Below are 18,626 nucleotides of genomic sequence, written 5' to 3'. Positions count from 1 at the left end.
GACCGTACACCTGCCAAGATGCTCTGCCAATATAGAGGCAACAGGAAAACAGTCTTAAACACAAAACAACTCTGAAAATACAGCCCCTCTTGAAAAAGTTGCTTGAACATGAAGTCCAATCAATTAAGAGTCGAATCAAGACAAACACAGATAAAGAAGTTGTGGTAAAAGAACTGGGGGTGAGCCTTGAATCCATTTAAATATGGAGTTAAAAAGAAATAACTAAACTGCTATGAAAATATGATTATAGAACAGAAGGGGAATATTACAAACGTAAAAATGATAGTATAACTATAAACATTGGGAAGTGGAATAACGGCCTTACTCTTCAAAGCAAAGTCAGTATATACTGCCTAAGTTGAAACAAACACAATTAAAAACATGTTTTGAAGCTCTTAATGTTTTACATTTTATGTGTGTGTGTATGTATATTATTGTTAGGTGCTGTGGAGTCGATTCCAACTCGTAGTGACCCTACGTGACAGAGTAGAACTGCCCCATAGGGTTTTCTTGGCTGTATTTTTTATAGAAGCAGATTGCCGGGCCCTTCTCCCACAGAACCATTAGGTGGGTTCAAACAGCCAACCTTTGGTTAACAGCCGAGCACTTAACTGGTTGCACCACCAGGGTTTATATATATATACACACATACATATATAATATACATATATACATACACACATACACACACATGAAGTCCTAGTGGTGCAGTGGTTAAGACGTTAAGAGCTATGGCAGTTCGAATCCGCCCGTCGCTAGTTGGAAACCCTATAAGGCAGTTTTACTCTGTCCTATAGGGTCACTATGAGTCAGAATCAACTCGATGGCAACGGGTTTTTTATATGCATATATATGTATATACACACACACACAAAGAGGACTCCTTTAAAAAAAGTTCTTTTCTGTAAGAAAAAAGTTTATTTGATGTTCAACCAGCCCTCCTATTTCGTTTGGTTTCTTTTACATCTCTTAAATTTAAGACATGTATAAATGTAATACTTTTGTTTGAAATGGCATCTATAATATGATACAGTCTTTACAAAAGTATTTCACCTCTATCTAGCCATCAATCCATCTATTCAGCAACATATCCAATTACATGGAGCCCTGGTGGCACAGTGGTTAAGAGCTCGACTGCTAACCAAAAGGTCAGCAGTTTGAATCCACCAGCGGCTCCTTGGAAACCCTATGGGGCAGTTCTACTCTGTCCTATAGGGTCACTATGGGTTGGAATTGACTTGATGGCAATGGGATCCACTTACATACATGAGCACAGAAACATATTTAGAATGCCTATCTTAATGTTGGTTATTTCTGAATGTTGGCTTTTATGGTGATTTAAATACATTCATCTTTGCATTAAAGTTTATATTACGCATTTAATATTATGACTTTTTTTTCTTAAAACAGAAGATAGTATTCCAAGATAATTATAATGGCTGGTAGGAATATTAATAATTGTTAGCATCTTCTTGTACTTTTCTGTATTTTAAAAATTTTCTGAGAAAATCACCAAACAGACTAAAAACAACAATTATCACTGCTATTTAATATTATCCCCTTTGTGGCTGGATTTATTGATCCTGTTAATCTGTATCTGATCAGCTCAAAGAATGACACCTTTGCTGGCCATACATGGTAAGGAATGTTGCTGGCAAAATAAATACTATCTACACTCATGCCCAAGCTTAATTTAAAAATTTTAATTATAGCTCACGTATCAATAAAGAAAAACATACTTGCCACTCTGAGCCATATTCAACATGAAAAAAATAATATTATGTGTCATTTTTATGGTATTTTGTACTGTCACATCCATCATCCCTTTGGATCCCCAGGAACAGCCCCTGGGAAGGAGGCAGGGCAGAGGGCATTGATACTATTTCACAGATAAGGACACTGAGTTCCATAACATGCTCAAGCTCGCCAATCAGTCAGTCAGAGTTGGACGCTGGGTCCAGGTCTCTTGACTGTGAACTTGGAGCTCTTTCAACTCCAACACTACTGGGCCAGCCTGTAAGATAACAGCTGCATTCTGACAACTCCCCTTGCCACCTCCCCCACAACCCGTTGCCATCGAGTCTATTCCTATTCATATCAATCCTATCGGACAGAGTAGAACTGCCCCAAAGGGTTTCCAAGGAGCGGCTGGTGGATATGAACTGCCGACCTTTTGGTTAGCAGCGGAGCTCTTAACCACTACGCCACCAGGGCTCCATTCCTTCACAGTCTCTCTGAATTTATGTTAAGGATAAATTCAGCATCCTAGAGGATGAAAGGGAACTTAGAGATCCATCTAGTTTTTTATTTTAGAGATGATGAAACTGTGACAAGTTAGGAGTGGCTGATATAAACCACAACAAACTGAAGTGAGAGAGATGGAGGCATTCTGGGGCAAGAACAGGCATTATCTTAGAAATACGCTGTCTGTGTGCAATGCTTGGGGAAACACCTAACACAATACACAGCTATTTGTGAGCCTTTCTTTCCAAACATTCACAGTCAATCCACTTCTGTTATCCATGTAATACTGTTGTATTGGACTTCTCATTCTTCTTGTGCATGTGACCTCTCCTCCTAGGGCTTCTGTTCATTTTAGCTTTGCCTAATCAGAGTTTTTTTTTTTAAACACGGAAGCATCTAAATCTCAAGATAACACCCAAACTGTGGTCTCACCAGAAGTGACTACAGTCGAAGTCTGTAGATGGTATCATTTGGTTTGAAATCTACAAAAGCACTAAGATTTTCTGCTAAAGGGGGCTGCCAATGTTCATTCACCAAAGCACTAGGCACTCTTCAGGTTCCTAACTCAGAGGAGAAAGCCACGTCGTCCTGTTTCACAAGGCTGGTAACTGTGAATAGTCCTAGGGCACATGACATGCGGCTTTACCTTTCCTTCATCACCCTTGGTCATTCTGTCAACTGCTCACTATGCTCACACTTGTCAGGGGTCTCCCAGAAGACCCTGCTTGCAAGGGAGGGAGCCCATGAACAATCCCGGCTATTTCATCTCAGCTTCAGACTCAGCACTACTTGAAATTTCACCCACCGCCATGTCTTACTCTCGACAAGTGACCTCACTTCCTGCTCTACTGCGGAAGTGGAAGGTCTTCTCCATACTCATGGTCTAAAATCTCACATGTATGTGGGCCACTCCCCACAGTGTGTCTCCAGCCTGTGCTTTCCAATTTTCCTTTTCCTGCCCCTCCCAACAGCCCATCTTATGACAAACCTCTATTTAAAACCCGATAAAAAAGCAACTCTATTGTAAGCTATGAAAGGGAGGCTGGGGTTCCCAAGAACTTGGCTTCCCTTTGTCCTTCCCCTTCCCACGGAACCCCATGGCTCAGAGGAACAAAATTCATTAATCACTGTTCTAGACTCATCCTATCTCCCTTGTGACATCCACACCAGGAGGTCCTTGAAAATTAATGGAACAAAACAGACCTCTATCCTTTTCCAGAACCTAGTTTCATCGTTTCTGTAAATGGCATATCATCCAGTCCTCTTTCACCGTGTCTTTCTTCTCTGTACCCTTCTCTTTCCATGCCCACTGCAACCCTCACATAGCTCTTCCTTTTTCAATTTTTGACACTGTCACTGACTTCATTTTCCAAGATATTGCTCCAATCATAAATATACCCATGCTTTTGTTGGCCTCCTGAATTAAGGATTTAGCTCTCATCTTGATATCCCAGGGCCATTTATCCTGGGACCAGAGTGTACCAGGTCGACTTCACCTTTCCCAGCTTCACTGCAGGTAGGTGCCTGAGTTGGTTTGGAATGTGCTCTGTTCCTTGATCATGTCTCCCAGCCCCCACTCATCCCCCATCCCACCATGGCTGTTTTTCTCTATTTTTATCTCCTTTCTTGAATCTTCCCCAACCCTTGCCCATCTAAACTGCTCCACTTGTTGAAATCCTATTCCTCTTTCAAGGTCCCTCTCGCACACGATCAGCTTTACAAAGCTTTTACTGATCCTCTTTCCTGGACATGACTCCCCTCATGATAATAGTTGACCTTCACTTACGGATGGATTCAGAGTCTCTACATGTTCTCACATCTTTGGTCTTACTTCATGTCCACAATAACTCAGTGAGAGATGTGAAGAATGGAACCAAGGCTCAGAGAGGTCTAGTAATTTGGCTAAGATGACAGAGTAAATGCATGGCTTGGATCAGGTTCCCAGCCAAATGCTCTTCCTACTCTTGCCCCGAACTCAATGTCCTCCTTGAACTCACACCATCTGGCCTGGATTTTGTCTCTTGCCAAATGGAAACCCTGGTGGCATAGTGGTTAAGAGCTACAGTTGCTAACCAAAAGGTTAGCAGTTCGAATCCACCAAGTGCTCCTTGGAAACCCTATGTGGCAGTTCTACTCTGTCCTATAGGGTCGCTATTAGTCGGAATCAACTCAATGGCCATGGGTTTTGGTTTTTTACTTGCCGAACATCTATACTGGACAATAAGCTCCTTGAGAAAAGGGCTGCCTCACTCTGTTTTCACTCCTCACAGCACCTGGCACAGGATCTGACACACGGCAGACTCAACAGTCAAAATGGCAATAGTAGCTGTGTTCATAGGGCACTTCTCCTAGGCCAGGTGCTGTGCGTTTCTCGCATTAAATCTTCATGGGAGCCTGCAAGGGAAGTGCTATGAGCTTCATGTGACACATGAGGGTCTGAAGCTCAGAGAGGTGAAGTCAGGTATTGAGGGTGTCTGTCTGTGGGGCAAGCCCACCTGGCCAGGCCAGGTCACCCTCCCCATTCTGTGCATGCTGACCTGGCCACACCAGGGTGGCACAATGTGGCCATAGGCAGATCTCTTGGTGTGCCCCAGACACTGCACAACCACCTCCAGGAAAAACTGGGGGAGAAAATTTCTTATTTTTTTTTTCTAAATTTTATTTATTTTGTTGTTGTTGAGAATATACACAGCAAAACATACACCAATTCAATAGTTTCTACATGTACAATTTGGTGACACTGATTACATTCTTTGAGTTGTGCAGCCATCCTCACCTTTCTTTTCTGAGTTGTTCCTCCCTCATTAGCATAAACTCACGGCCCCCTAAGGTTCCCATCTAACCTGAGTTGCTGTTGTCAATTTGATCCCATATAGTTCTTAAAAGAGCATAATGCTCAAGGCAGACCTTTTTTACTAGTTAAGTTAAACTATTGCTCCATTCTAAGATGACTTCAGGGGATATTTTTGGTTTAAGGTTTAAAGATTATCACAGGGCAATAGTTTCAGGGGTTCATACACCCTCCATGGCTCCAGAAAGTCTAGAGTTGACGAGAATTTGAAATTCTGTTCTGCATTCTCCTCCTTTTGATCAGGAATCTTTGATCAAAATGTTCAGTAATAGTACCCAGGCACCATCCAGTTCTTCTAGTCTCATGGCAAAGGAGGCAGTTGTTCATGGAGGCAGTTAGCCACAAATTCCATATCCTCCTCCTATTCCTGTCTCTCCTTCTTCCTCTGTTCCTCCAGGCAAATAGAGACCAACTGTTGTGCCTTGGATAGCGACTTGCAAGCTTTTAAGACCCCAGGCACTATGTAAGGAGCTAGGAGGTAGAACAGAAGCATTAAACATGCTATTAGGTCAATTAACTGGAATGTCCCATGAAACCATGACCCTATACTTCCAAACCAAGGAACTAAATAACATGAAGTGTTTGGTTGTACATAAGCAGTCTCAGCATCTTTTTTTTTTTTTTTTTTTTGTCGTTGTTGTAAATATATCTACCACACAACTTTCTCCAATTCAACTTTTACAGGGGTGCAACTTATTTACAGCAACAAAAATAATTGGCTGTGCAACTCTATACTTTTTTTTTTTTATTACCATTAACTCCCCTTTTCCCTCTCCCTCCCACCCCTGGTAACCACTAATAAACTTTGGTCTCTATATATTTGCCTTTTCTTATCTTTTTATATAAGTGAGGTAATACAATATTTGTCCTTTTGTGATTGGCTTATTTCACACAGCATAATGTCTTCAAGCTCCATCCATGCTGTAGCATGTATCAAGACTTCTACTGGTTGAGTGGTATTCCATTGTATGTGTGTACCACATTTTGTTTATCCATTCATCTATTGATGGGCATTTAGGTTGTTTCCACCTTTTGGTTATTGTGAATAGTGCTACAGTGAACACTGGTGTACAAGCCTCTTTTTGAGTGTCTGCTTTCAAGTCTTTTGGGTATATACCTAGAAGTGGAATTGCTGGGTCATATGGTAGGACCTTCCCCCAGAGACAACAGACAGAGAAAGGCTTCCCCTGGAGCTGACACTCTGAATTTGGACTTCTAGCCTCCTAGACTGTGAGAGAATAAATTTGTCTTTGTTAAAGCCATCCACTTGTGGTATTTCTGTTATAGCAGCACTAGATAACTAAGACACTAGGCCTGACAGCATTGCCTCTGCTAGTTCTAAGGGTTTTATGGTTTTAGTTTACACATTTAGGTCCTTAATACATTTTGAATTTGTTTTTGTGTATGCTGTGAGGCATGGATCCTGTTTCATTTTTCTACATGTGGAAAGCCAATTTTCCCAGCACTATTTATTGAGGAGACTCTTCTTTCCCCATTGAATGGACTTACTGCCCTTGTAAAAAATCAGCTGACCACAGATGTGTGGGTTTATTTCTGGACTCTCAATTCTATTCCATTGGTCTATGTGTCCACTGTTATACCACTATCAGGCTGTTTTGATTACTGTAGCGGTATAGTTTTAAAATCAGGAAGTGTGAGTCCTCCTACTTTGTTCTTCTCTTTCAGCACTGTTTTAGCTATTCAGGGCCTCACCTCTTGCCATTCCATATAAAGTTGAGGATTGGTTTTTCTGTTTTCTAGAAGGCTGTTGAAATTTTGATTGGGATTTCACTGAATCTATAGATTGCTTTAGGTGGTATTGACATCTTAATAATATTAAGTCTTCCAATCCATGAACATGGAACATCTTTCCAGGTATTTAAGTCTTCTTTAATCTCTTTCAGCAGTGTTTTATAGTTTTCATTGTATAAGACCTTCATGTCCGTGGTTAGATTTACTCTTAGGTATCTTATCCATTTAGATGCTATTGTAAATTGAATTGTTTCCCCAGCTTCCCTTTCAGATTTCTCATTGCTGGTGTATAGAAATCCAACTGATTTTTGTTTGTTGACCTTGTACCTTACAACTCTAAATTCCTCTATTGGTTCTGTTAAGTTTTCTTGTGGTCTTTTTGGGATTTTCTACATATAGGATCATATCAGCCACAAATAGAGATAATTTTACTTCTTCTTTTCCAATCTGGATACCTTTTGTTTCTTTTTCTTGTCTTATGGCTCTGGCTAGAACTTCTGATACAGTACTGAATAGAACTGGTAAGAGTGGGCACCTCTGTCTTGTTCTCAATTTCAAGGGGAACGCTCTTGTCTTTCTCCATTAAGTACACCCACTCCTCACTTATTGACATGGTTAGGTTACAAAGACCAGGTTTTTATGTGAAAATGGGCATTATGCAAAAATGGAAGTTGACCACATCAGATCATAAAATGGAGAACAGTTATAGCATTAAGTAAGTGCCAAATTATATCATTACATAACTGCCAAACCACCGAGAATCATGGTCTGGCCAAGCTGACACATAACCTTAACCATTACAGCCTGTTACTCTCACGTTACATCTTGCCATTCACTACTGCTAGATGTACATCATTAATGTACAAAATAGTTGAATAGTAAATTTTTTATTATTGTCGTAAATGCTCAATGTCAGATAACAAGATAGTTGATAAATGAGGAGCAGCTGTATAATGTTGGCTGCTGGCTTTTTATACATGCCCTGAATCATACTGAGGAATTTCCTTTCTATTCCAAGCCTCTTTAGGGTTTTCATCAAGAAAGGGTGTTGGATTTTATCACATGCTTTTTCTGCATCCATAGAGGCGATCATGTGGTTCTTCTCCTCTGTTCTATTGATGTGGTATATTATGTTGATTGATTTTCTAATGTTGAATCATCCCCGCATTCCTGGAATAAATCTCACTTGGTCATGGTGTATGACTTTTAATATGCTGTTAGATTCTCTTCACTAGTATTTTCTTGAGAGTTTAGCATCTGTATTCATAAGAGATAACTGGCCTGTAGTTTTCTTTTCTTGTGGTATCTTTGTCTGGTTTTAGTATTAGGGTTATGTTTGCTTCACAGAATGAATTAGGAAGTATTTTTTCCTTCTCTATCTTTTGGAAGAGTTTAAACAGTATTTATGTCAATTCTTCTTTAAATGTTTGGTGGAATTTCCCAGTGAAGCCATCTAATCCAGGACTTTTTTTTTGTTGGGAGGTTTTTGATCACTGACTTTTATCTCTTCACTTGTTATGGGTCTATTGAGACTTTCTATCTCCTCTTGAGTCAGTTTAGGTAGGTTGTGTTCTTCTAAGAATTTTTCAATTTCTTATAGGTTATCCAGTTTGTTGCCATATAGTTTTTCATAATATTCTGTCCTAATTCTCTTTATTCCTATTGGGTCAGTTGTAATATCCCCTTTCATTTTTTTATTTTGGTTATTTGCATCTTTTCTTTTCTTTGTCACTCTAGCTAAAAGTTTGTCAATTTTATTTATCTTTTCAAAGCACCAACTTCTTGTCTTATTGATTCTCTCCATTCTTTTTCTGTTTCCGATTTTATTTATTTATGATCTGATCTTTGTTATTTCCCTTCTTCTGGTAGGTTTAGCCTTAGTTTGTTCTTCTCTGTCTAGTTCCTGGAAGTGTCAAGTTAGGCTGTTAATTTGAGATCTTCTTTCTTTTTTTATGTAGGCCTTTATTGCTGTAAGATTCCCTCTGAGTACTGCCTTTGCTGCATCCCATATGTATTTGGTATGTTGTGTTTTCATTTTCATTTGACTCTAAGAAATGTGTGATTTCTCTTTTGATGTCTTCCTTGACTCATTGGTAGTTTAATAATGTGTTGTTTAATTTCCCTATGTTTGTGTATTTTCAGGGTTTTTTTCTGTTACTGATTTCTAGCTTCATTCCGTTGTGGTCAGAGAAAATACTCTGTATTATTTCAATCTTTTTAAATTTATCAAGACTTGCTTTGTGACCTAAAATGTGGTCTATCCTGGAGAATGATCCATGTACACTGGAGTAGAATGTATACCATGCTGTTTTGGGGTGGAGTGTTCTATATATGTCTGTTAAGTCTAGTTAGTTTATAGTGTTATTCAGGTCCTCTGTTTCCTTGTTGATCTTCTTTCTAGATATTCTGTTCAATACTGAAATGGTGTATTGAAGTCTATATCTGTTATTACAGTACTATCTATTTTTCCCTTCAATTCCATCAGTATTTGTTTTATGTATTTAGGTGCCCCGATATCAAGTGCATATATATCTGTCATTGTTAAATCTTCTTGATTAACTGACCCTTTTATCACTATATAAGGTACATCTTTATCTCTTCTGACAGATTTTGTCTTATAGTCTACTTTGTATGATATTAAGATTGCTATCCCAGCTCTCTTTTGGTTATTATTTGCATGGAATATTTTTTCCCATCCTTTCACTTTCAACCTATTTGTGTCCTTGGGTTTAAGGTGTGTCTCTTGTAAACAGCATTTAGTTGGAGATCACGTTTTTTAATCCATCCTGTCACTTTCTGCCTTTTGATTGGAGCATTTAGTCCATTTATATTCACTGTAATTACTGATAAGAAGTGGCTTCTACAATTTTGTTATTTGTTTTTTGTGTGCCTTAAGCCTTCTTTGTCGTTGTCCTTTAGTACTGCTTGCTTTTGTGTTTTGTTGGTTTACTGTAGTGAGCCTTTTTGTTTCCCTTCTCCTTTCCTTTTGTGTTATGTTTTTTATATATTTTTTTAGTGGTTACCATGAATATTTCATTGAAGAGCTTGTATTTATAACATTCTAGGGTAAGTTGTTACCAACTTAACTTCAGTAACATACAAGAGATCCTGTATCTATGTCATTCCTCCCCCACTTTTGTTGTTATCACTAATGACATCTTTACATTTCATGTGCCCTATAACAAATTTATCCTTGCCTTTTATATATTTGTTATTAAAAAACATTAAGGACAAAACATTTAGAATTATCAAGCATGAATACTTTATGACTAGCCCTTATACTTGTCCATGGATTTCCCTTTATTAGGGATTTTTTTTTCTTTTTTTTCTTTTTTTAATGTATAGGCTTGAATTACTTTCTAGTGTCTTTTCCCTTCCATCTACAGAACTCCAGTAGCACTTTTTGTAGGGTCAGTCTGGTGGATATGAACTCTCTCAGCTTCTGTTTGAGATTTCTTATTTTTAAGAGACTTGTTGGGCAAAAAATTCTAAGATATTTAAGAAATGTTAAGCTCACCACTTTCTACTTTGTAAAAATAAGATTTCTTCTCTTTTTTCCTACCCTCAATTAATTATCACTCAAGTCTACAACACATGCTTAGTTTTTTTTTTTTTTTTTAAGAGACAGCAAACGTTTAACTCTTACCAACAAATTTCTGAGGCATAGAGCTCTTACGTTTGGCGACGTTACTTGCTAGTCTGTCCAGCACGAGGGATCTCTCTGATCCTATCTTGCACAGGTCTTCTGCCATTTCACTGTGATTAGTTTCTTCTTTAATGACTAAAGTCAAAGACAGTTAGAGAGGCCAGTTTAGAAATGCTTAAGTTTAAAAGATTCAGCCGCATCCAGTGTTAAATCTGACATTTGTTAAGCACCTACCAGAGGCAGGTCCTTCACTGAAATTATGTCTAATCTTCACAGCAACTCGGGCAGCCAGACAGAGCAGATCATAGCCGTACAAATGACTGGCCAACTGCTAATGCTTCTTACTCTGATACTTGCTAGTTGAACCTTATCCCCTAAAATCACAAGAACAAGCACTACCACCACCAGAATTCGGACTGCAATTAAATAACTGTGCTCCATTTAAGAGTCCTTTTTGTTTTTTTTTTCAATACTACCAAATCCACTAACTCCGTCAATCCTGACAACAACCCTCTGAGAATCAAAGAACTGTCAGATCTAGAAATGACCTAAAGATCCAATCCCATCAATTTGCACAGCAAACTGAGATGCCAAGAGAATTGTGGCTGTTTAAGATCTTACACCACATCATGGCAGACGTAGGACTAAGGCCGAGGGCTCCTTATCCCCAGACATACAGTAAACCCCTGATAACCAAATACTTCCTGCATATTGTAGAAAATCTAGAAATTATGGAGGAAATGACGGATTTTTGTGCTATTTCTAGCCAATCTTTATTTTTTTTCTAAACGAAGATATAATTTTGTATCCTACATAGCCTCATCTTTAATTTTTTCTAGTTTTTATAGATTGTTGAAATATACTTCTTGACTCTCCCTGCAATTTACTCTAATAGATAAGGAGTTTTATAAGGAGTTGAAAATGTAAATTGATTATTTTTCAAAGAGCTAATCAACTCTTCCAAAACTGTTTTGGAACAGTCCATTTAAATTCCACAGCCCTTTGCTGCCTCCTTTCTCAGATAGTACATACTGGTTTGTAACAGAGTCTTTTCTAGGTTTATCCACTTCTATAATTGATTTGTCTGTCTATTCTTCAAAGAGTTCCATATATTACAGCCACATGTTAATACAGTATCAGGCATTACTCTTCTTTTTAAAAAATTGTCAATTTATTTCTCCAGATACAGTTTCCAAAATATGGCTACTAATTCCAATAAAATTTATCAAACGAGCTTATGTTAAAACCAGGAATTGGTTTGGTGATGACGGAAGCATGCAGTGTCCTGTCCTCCGAGCAACAAGCATAATCTTGCTCTCCCTTTATTTTTCCAAGTTTTCTCCCTTGTCTCAGTATGTTTGGTAGCTTTCTTCACTATGTCCTACACGTTGCTTGCTAAGATTATTTCTAAGTATTTTATTCTTCATTGCTATTACAAATGCCATTTTAAAACATATATTTCAAATCGGTTATTATTGCTGGTATATGCCATTTTTAGAAATCATAAATGTAGGAGTCATGACCTGCAGAGTTGATGACAGTAAAGGACAAATGAGTCCAAAGCTCTCAAATCACTAGCTACTCTGTCCTTAGATGCCTTCTAGGGCTTGAAACAACATGGGCACCTAAGGCCCAGGATAAACTTTTATTTTTTTCTGTAAAGTTATTAGGAAATTATAACTAGTGACCAGCAAGCCTTTTAGTAAAGAAAATTATTTTCAGAAAAATCAGTCTTCTCCTACATGCTATAAGACAGGCTTTGTTTTGGCTTAACCCAAAAAAAAAAAAAAAAAAAAAACAATAAAAAATGATACACCCTAAGGTGGACTGGAGAGGGAGGGACTACTCTGCCGTCCCTGTGGGCAATAATAAGAGACTGGTCTCGGAGATGACCGTGGGAAGGACAGGGATCAGAGATGCATAAGAAAGCACAGGCTCCACCAGCCTCGGCAAAACAGAGCCAACGTGACCAGGAACTCCCCACCCCGACGTCTGTCTTATAAACTCCAAATGCAGTCTGAGAGGACTTAGCATTAAAGTTCTTTTATGGATTCCTCAACACTCCAAGTTACTTATGTCAGCACTTCCTGCTCCCCTACCGGAGGCTAGGTGTTGGCAAGGATAAAAGAGAAGATGGTCTCTGTCTCAATGGTGTTTACAGTCATTTTGCACATCTGATGCAATACCAATCACAACCAAATGCGCCCTCCCTCGCTCTGACTCCATCTACTGCCACCCAGGGGACAGATGACTGCCCCTTACTGTATGGATGGTCATTCTCTAGGAGAAGCCTTCTAATTTCCCCCCGTATGAGAATGTAGAGACATTATTTTGGTATTACAAATAATTTGATCCCCAAAGGGAATAAACAGACATTTTAGGATTAAATTCATCCTAACCACAGGGTAATAGTTAATAAACCTGAGTGGTATATAAGTTGATGGAAATAGCCACTTGAGGAGAACTGAGTTTAAAATGTCAATATTCCAGTGACCTAAATGTTGACGATATGCTCACATCCAACCCTATCTCATGTTTCTCCTACAGCATTTCCATGAGGTTAGCCAGGTAGAAATTATCATTTACCTTTAAATGGGGAGCCTAAGGTCACATTCAAGAGAAGATTCAGAGTGAGACTCGAATCCAGGTATCCTTTAAATAGTGCTGCTTCTCCCGTGGAAGAAGCATTGAGGCAGACGTTTCACTGCAGTTTGTTTCTTTAGTAACCAAAATGGTAGAGAAAAATCAATGTACCCTGTCCAATTCTTTTGTTCATTTTGCCATCTCAACTCCGTGTATATAATTTTTAAGGGCAATTCAGATTATTGTATTCAATAGAGCTTGGTGCTATAGATAATATGTTCTCAATAAATATTTGTTGAGTAGATGAGTGGCTTATTTAAACATTAATAGTGTAAAATATGTCATCAGAAGCACTTTTTTTTTTTTTTTTAGAAAAATACAGTATCTGGGTGTTTATATTTTATTTTAAAGGAACACAAGCAATCTCTCATTCTTTCGTCTTCTACCCTGGAATCTGGCCACAAATTGATAACGGTTTGAACTACTGTACATATATGTATACATATGTGTGTATATATATGTATATATACATAGAACCAAACCCATTGCTGTCAAGTCGACTTTGACTCATAGTGACCCTACGGGACAGAGCAGAACTGCCCCACAGAGTATCCAAGGAGCGGCTGGTAGACTCAAACTGCCAACCTTTTAGTTAGCAGCTGTAGCTCTTAACCACTGTGCCACCCTATTTTCTTTTACAGTCAATTTCTCCTCTTCACTCACCTCTGAAACCTTTCCATTCTAGAAACAGTGACTTAGACTTCGAAGGAAGTGAAATGATAATGAATCTCATCATTTCACAGATGAGAAGACTAAGGCCCAGAGAAATCAATTGTCAACTCACGGCTGACAGTGGAAGCACCACCACTGGACTGCAGAGCTCTGGCTACATAACACACTGCCTCTCGATGCTAAGACTCATGGTAGCCAACATTCAGGAGTCCGTTCTGACCATTCTTTTCTCCTTGTTCTCATCTGCCTTTACTAATCTAAGTGTGCTCTGGCGAATTTTCCTTTAGGAACAATCTATTCAGGTCAGAAAGCTGGATGAGGCTTAATAAATTCTCAACTGTTAATTTAACTTCTACCTCAGGTCCAATGACGATTCTTCCAGCAGCACTGCTAAATGAATTGTTTTTTTTCTTTTTCTTTTTTCTATTGTGCACTAGGTGAAAGATTACAGAGCAAATTAGTTTCCCATTCAGTAGTTCGTACGTAAAGTGTTCCATGACATTGGTTTCATTCCCCACAATGTGTCGGTACTCTCCACATTTCTATCCTAGGTTCCCTGTTTCCTTTCATCCTGATTTTTTGCCCCTTTCTGCCTTCTCATCGTTGATTTTGGGCAAATGTTGCCCTTTTGATCTCATATAATTGATTGTACTAAGGAGCATGTTCTTCTCGGGTGTTATTGTTTATTTTACGGGCCTGTCTATGGTTTGGCAATGCATTGTGTTTTGAAAGAAGTTAGCTTCAGTTGAGCTATTTATAAATTTCTTATCCTTTAAAAAGTTAGAAAGGAACTTTTTTTTTAATCACACTGCCATCCCTCTGAGTAAATCCAGCCTCCTTCAGCACTTTCTGTACATCTTTCACTTTACATTATCTAAGACTAGAGTCAAGTGCTATCTCGTTTTGCAACATACAACCAAGCATCGGTGCTCAGAGGGAAAAAGCAATCTTTTGTTAATCATTTGACAACCTCAATACTGATGACTGTCAGGGTCAAAACGTACGTTAAACACAGCTCCTTCAACAAGGTTCAACCTCATGTGCCAAGTAGTTACGGGTACTGTGCCCTCAGTCTGAACTGATGGAGAAAAACACAGCCTGAAGGTTCATAATTTGATCAGCTTTGTGAAAAAACAGTTTTAAAACAAGATTTCACATCTTTTCTGATTACTAAGCACAAAGAAGCAACTGATACTCCAGGTTTCCAAAAAGAAAAAAAACAAAAACAAAAAAAAAAACAACAAAAACCAAAACCAAAAGCAAAAAAAAAACCAAAAACTTTTGAGGGTCATTACTACCTTAGACGTTTCCTCAGATTTCAAGAGGGAGAGGCCCTAAAGCCAAGCTCTCTTGAGTGAGGTGAGGACTGGCCAGAGGAGAACTTACAAAGTGGGGAAGCACCACGTGCTCCTCATGAACCTGTGTCAAAAATATCCCTCCATCATCCCAGCAGTGGCGGCGAGGCAGGCCTCTGGTTCTGCTGCCAAAGCCCTGTGCGGAGGGCCCTCTTCACCCGCCTGCTGGAGAGGGAGAGCCAGCTCCAGGGTCGCTGCGAGCTCTCCGCGCTTACCTGGGTACAGCGTGCCTGGAAGGCCCATGCTTTGCAAGTAGTTGTGGCAGCGCTCTTTATGTTCCTCTAAAGAGCTTCGCTGTTTATAGCTTCGGCCACAATATCCACATTTGTGAGGTTTACCAACTGCAGAAAACACAATTGAGTTCAAGACCCCAATTAAATGTCGGCCTTATGTGTCATGGGAATGCATGCAATACAGTTATTACCAAAAAAGTAAAAAACAAAAACAAAAAATCTCTACTCTTGAGAGCTAAAAGCATTATGGACTTGGTCAAAATGACTGAATTTAAAAATGTTAATGCCCAGGGGGTTCCTTGATTGTACCGAGAACCCGAGTGACTCTTGTTTCAGCTTTATTTGTCCGCTGTACTGACTAATGACTATTGAATGCTCTCATATTAAGTCACTGAGGCCTGTCTTTTAACCAGAGAAGATAACCACTGCAGTATTATAATATGGATGTAGAACAACTGGGCAGAGACTTGAGGAGGCCCTGTGTCTGCTGGATTCATTCAGATTCCCTCTAAAGTAGGCCTGGGGTCCAGGTCCATGCTGGTCCAGGTCCATTGGTACAGCACTGCTACTAGATCTAACACAACCAATGTGACTTCAAATCCAGTGTTAGAAGGGAATAATGTGAGGTCTCTAAGAAACCATGGAGGATTAATATGTTTACTGCAACGAGCATATTATTTCCAAAATGCATTTTCTTGTTCTAACTTGGAAAAGCTATGTGGTCTCCCCAAAGACCTTTACGATGACATAATTTCTAGATCAGCCCTGTCCAAAAGAACTTCCTGTAATGATGGAAATGTTCTCTATCCCTATGACATGCAATATGGTAGCCACTGTGCTGTTCAACATGGCAGCCACCAGTCATGTGTGGCTACTGAGTACTTGAAATGCGGCTAGTGCCACTGAGAAACTGAATTTTTACTTTGGTTTAGTTTTAATTGATTAAAATGTAAATTTAAATATCACACATGGCTATTACTGGCTACTGTATCGGATGGTGCATTTCTATGAGTTTAGTTCCTCATGAATTTTGCCGAGTGGTGAGGACTAGCTAGGAATTCATATTATGCCTAAGTATAAAGACTTACACAGGTAACACTGTAGGAGATAAATGGATAAAGCATTTTCAATCACTTATATAAGTAACATAAATTCCCACCCTAAGACCAGCATCGTCTTCTACTTTCTTCTTAGGTTGATTTTACATTTTTCAAAGTATTATGTAAAAGTCAAAATCATCCAAATAAAAATGTTCAGAAAATGGCTTAGCCAATGCTTGTGAGAGTTAAATCTCTTTCCCAGGTGAAAAGAAGCTATGGTTTAAGAAGACTAATATGAAAACCAAAATTGGACTTCTGGAACATTTAATAGAGGAAGAAAGGGATCTTTCCTTATCTATAGAAAGTGATGCACTCTCAACACCAGGAAGTAATGTTAAAATATAGGATGTTGCCTAAAACTGCACATTTTATTAAGCTCTGCTTTTAGAAATTAATAGAATCCAGAGAGCCCCTCAATGTCCTTTCTTGGAAAAGTTTTAACTTTAGCAAATCCCACAATCGAAATCACCTATCTGTACAAATGGCACTGCTGTCGATTCTAACTCATAGTGACCCTATAGGATAGGGTAGAACTGCCCCATAGTGTTTCCATGGCTGTAATCTTTATGGAAGCAGACTGCTACACTTCTCTCCCACGGAGCAGCGGATGGGTTCAAACCGTCAACCTTTTGGTTAGCAGCTGAGTGCTTTAACCATTGGGCTTCTTAAAATGGCATGGTGTCTGAATATCCATTTTCTGAATAAATGATTGATTTTATCCCAGGAAGATAAGAAACATGTTCACTGCAAGCAATAGGACTAAAGTGAATCTTAAAGTATAGCCTAATAATTCTGCAAGAAAGAACGTCTCCAACCAAGCTTGCAACTTCCAAAGAAAGCAGTGAAGAAAGAAAGCGGATCCCCTCTGTAGACCATGCAAGATCAGCCAAATCATTCTCGTAATCAGTATAGAGCAAATTCTACAGCTATGTAACCACTAACGTGTTGGTCTCTGGAACCTTAGGCTACAACCAGTTGGTGGGGAAAGGTGTGAGGTTGGTCATGTTTTTTAATGGAAGAGGAAAGTGGCCGTTCCATGACGGAATAGACTGTGGCCACATGTGAGTTTGCCAGACAAAGGCTAGAATCTTCATCTGATTCTAGTGAAGTCATTTTGTAGAACATAAATCACTGGTTTTTCCAAGAGCGTGGTGTTAATGTCACTTTAAGACGTCAGAATCACCACCATCCCTGGGTCCATAATGGTTTTCTCACTATCGTATTACTCACTCGCTTGTCAGTAGACACAAAATAGAAATAAACTGTCTGTGGCCTACCACCTGCTATATAGAATTACACAAGTAATCAGTCATACTTAGGGCAGGACGCCAACACGCCTTGAATGAAATAAGCAGGCGTGCAGCCAGAATAACATTAAATCATAGTTGTGGCATTAGATGTTGCTAATTTCCTAATGGGAAAGAAAAAAGACTGATGTCACTTTAAATGAACAAGTATTTGTGTTTTCTGCCTGCATGGGAAGCTATGCTTCCTACCAACTTGAACACAGTATTATGGTGACTTACGTTTACGTCTACTTGAGACCTTACCAGTGATACATGTGAAGCTTCTCTCCCCACCACCCCTCCCGCAGATCATTTATCAGGCAGTGGACACATGCTATAGAATCAGCACACCTGAAGCCTGTGAGGGTCTAGTTCCCTCACCCCTTCTTCACCACTAGGCAGGACAACAACACATATTCACCATTATTAACACATGAAGACATGTAAATATGCTCCCTGTCCTGTTGTCATCATTCCATTTTGGGAGAGCCATCTGTTCTCCCTGCCCACCTGCAGCAAGCCCCTCCCCAGCCTTGAGTATGTATGCTGACCCGTGATGGGGATGTAGCATCACTCACTCCACTGTCCTTCCCCACTGACCTGCCTTGCTGTATAGGAAGGGCAGTTCCTTAGCTTGGTGTAAGCTCCTTTCTTGGAAGATTTTAAGATCACCTAGTCATCATGAGTTTCTAATTAAGAGCATTTATGGAAGGCTCCTCCATGTTTAATACCAGGAAGGAGATGGGAATTGAGATGGCCTGGTTGGGCAGCTATGACAGAACTCGCGCTCATAGGACCTCCCTACGACTCCTGTCCATCTTGTCTCCAACGGTCTGGGGAACCC

General features: G+C 39.4%; 1 protein-coding gene across 19 annotated transcripts in view; it reads right to left on the bottom strand.

The window, feature by feature from the left end:
• Window positions 1–18,626, bottom strand: part of IKZF1 (IKAROS family zinc finger 1) — a 110,643-nt gene that overhangs the window by 7,562 nt on the left and 84,455 nt on the right. For 8 of the 19 annotated variants that reach the window (XM_023743085.1, XM_004389145.2, XM_023743083.1 and 5 more), the window contains 2 exons: window positions 15,379–15,504; window positions 10,494–10,628 (listed from right to left, as the gene is read on the bottom strand). The exons of 2 other annotated variants lie outside the window; for them this stretch is intronic. In XM_023743085.1, the coding sequence (XP_023598853.1) occupies window positions 10,494–10,628; window positions 15,379–15,504 (261 nt within the window). The remainder of the gene's footprint in view (window positions 1–10,493; window positions 10,629–15,378; window positions 15,505–18,626) is intronic. 9 more of the 19 variants (XM_004389146.3, XM_023743090.1, XM_023743093.1 and 6 more) reach the window with 4 other exon arrangements.

This window comes from Trichechus manatus, unplaced genomic scaffold, assembly GCF_000243295.1.
Source record: "Trichechus manatus latirostris isolate Lorelei unplaced genomic scaffold, TriManLat1.0 scaffold00235, whole genome shotgun sequence".
Taxonomy (NCBI): domain Eukaryota; kingdom Metazoa; phylum Chordata; class Mammalia; order Sirenia; family Trichechidae; genus Trichechus; species Trichechus manatus.
The sequence above is the reverse complement of the archived record's forward strand: the minus strand, read 5'-3'. Positions and strand labels throughout refer to the sequence as shown.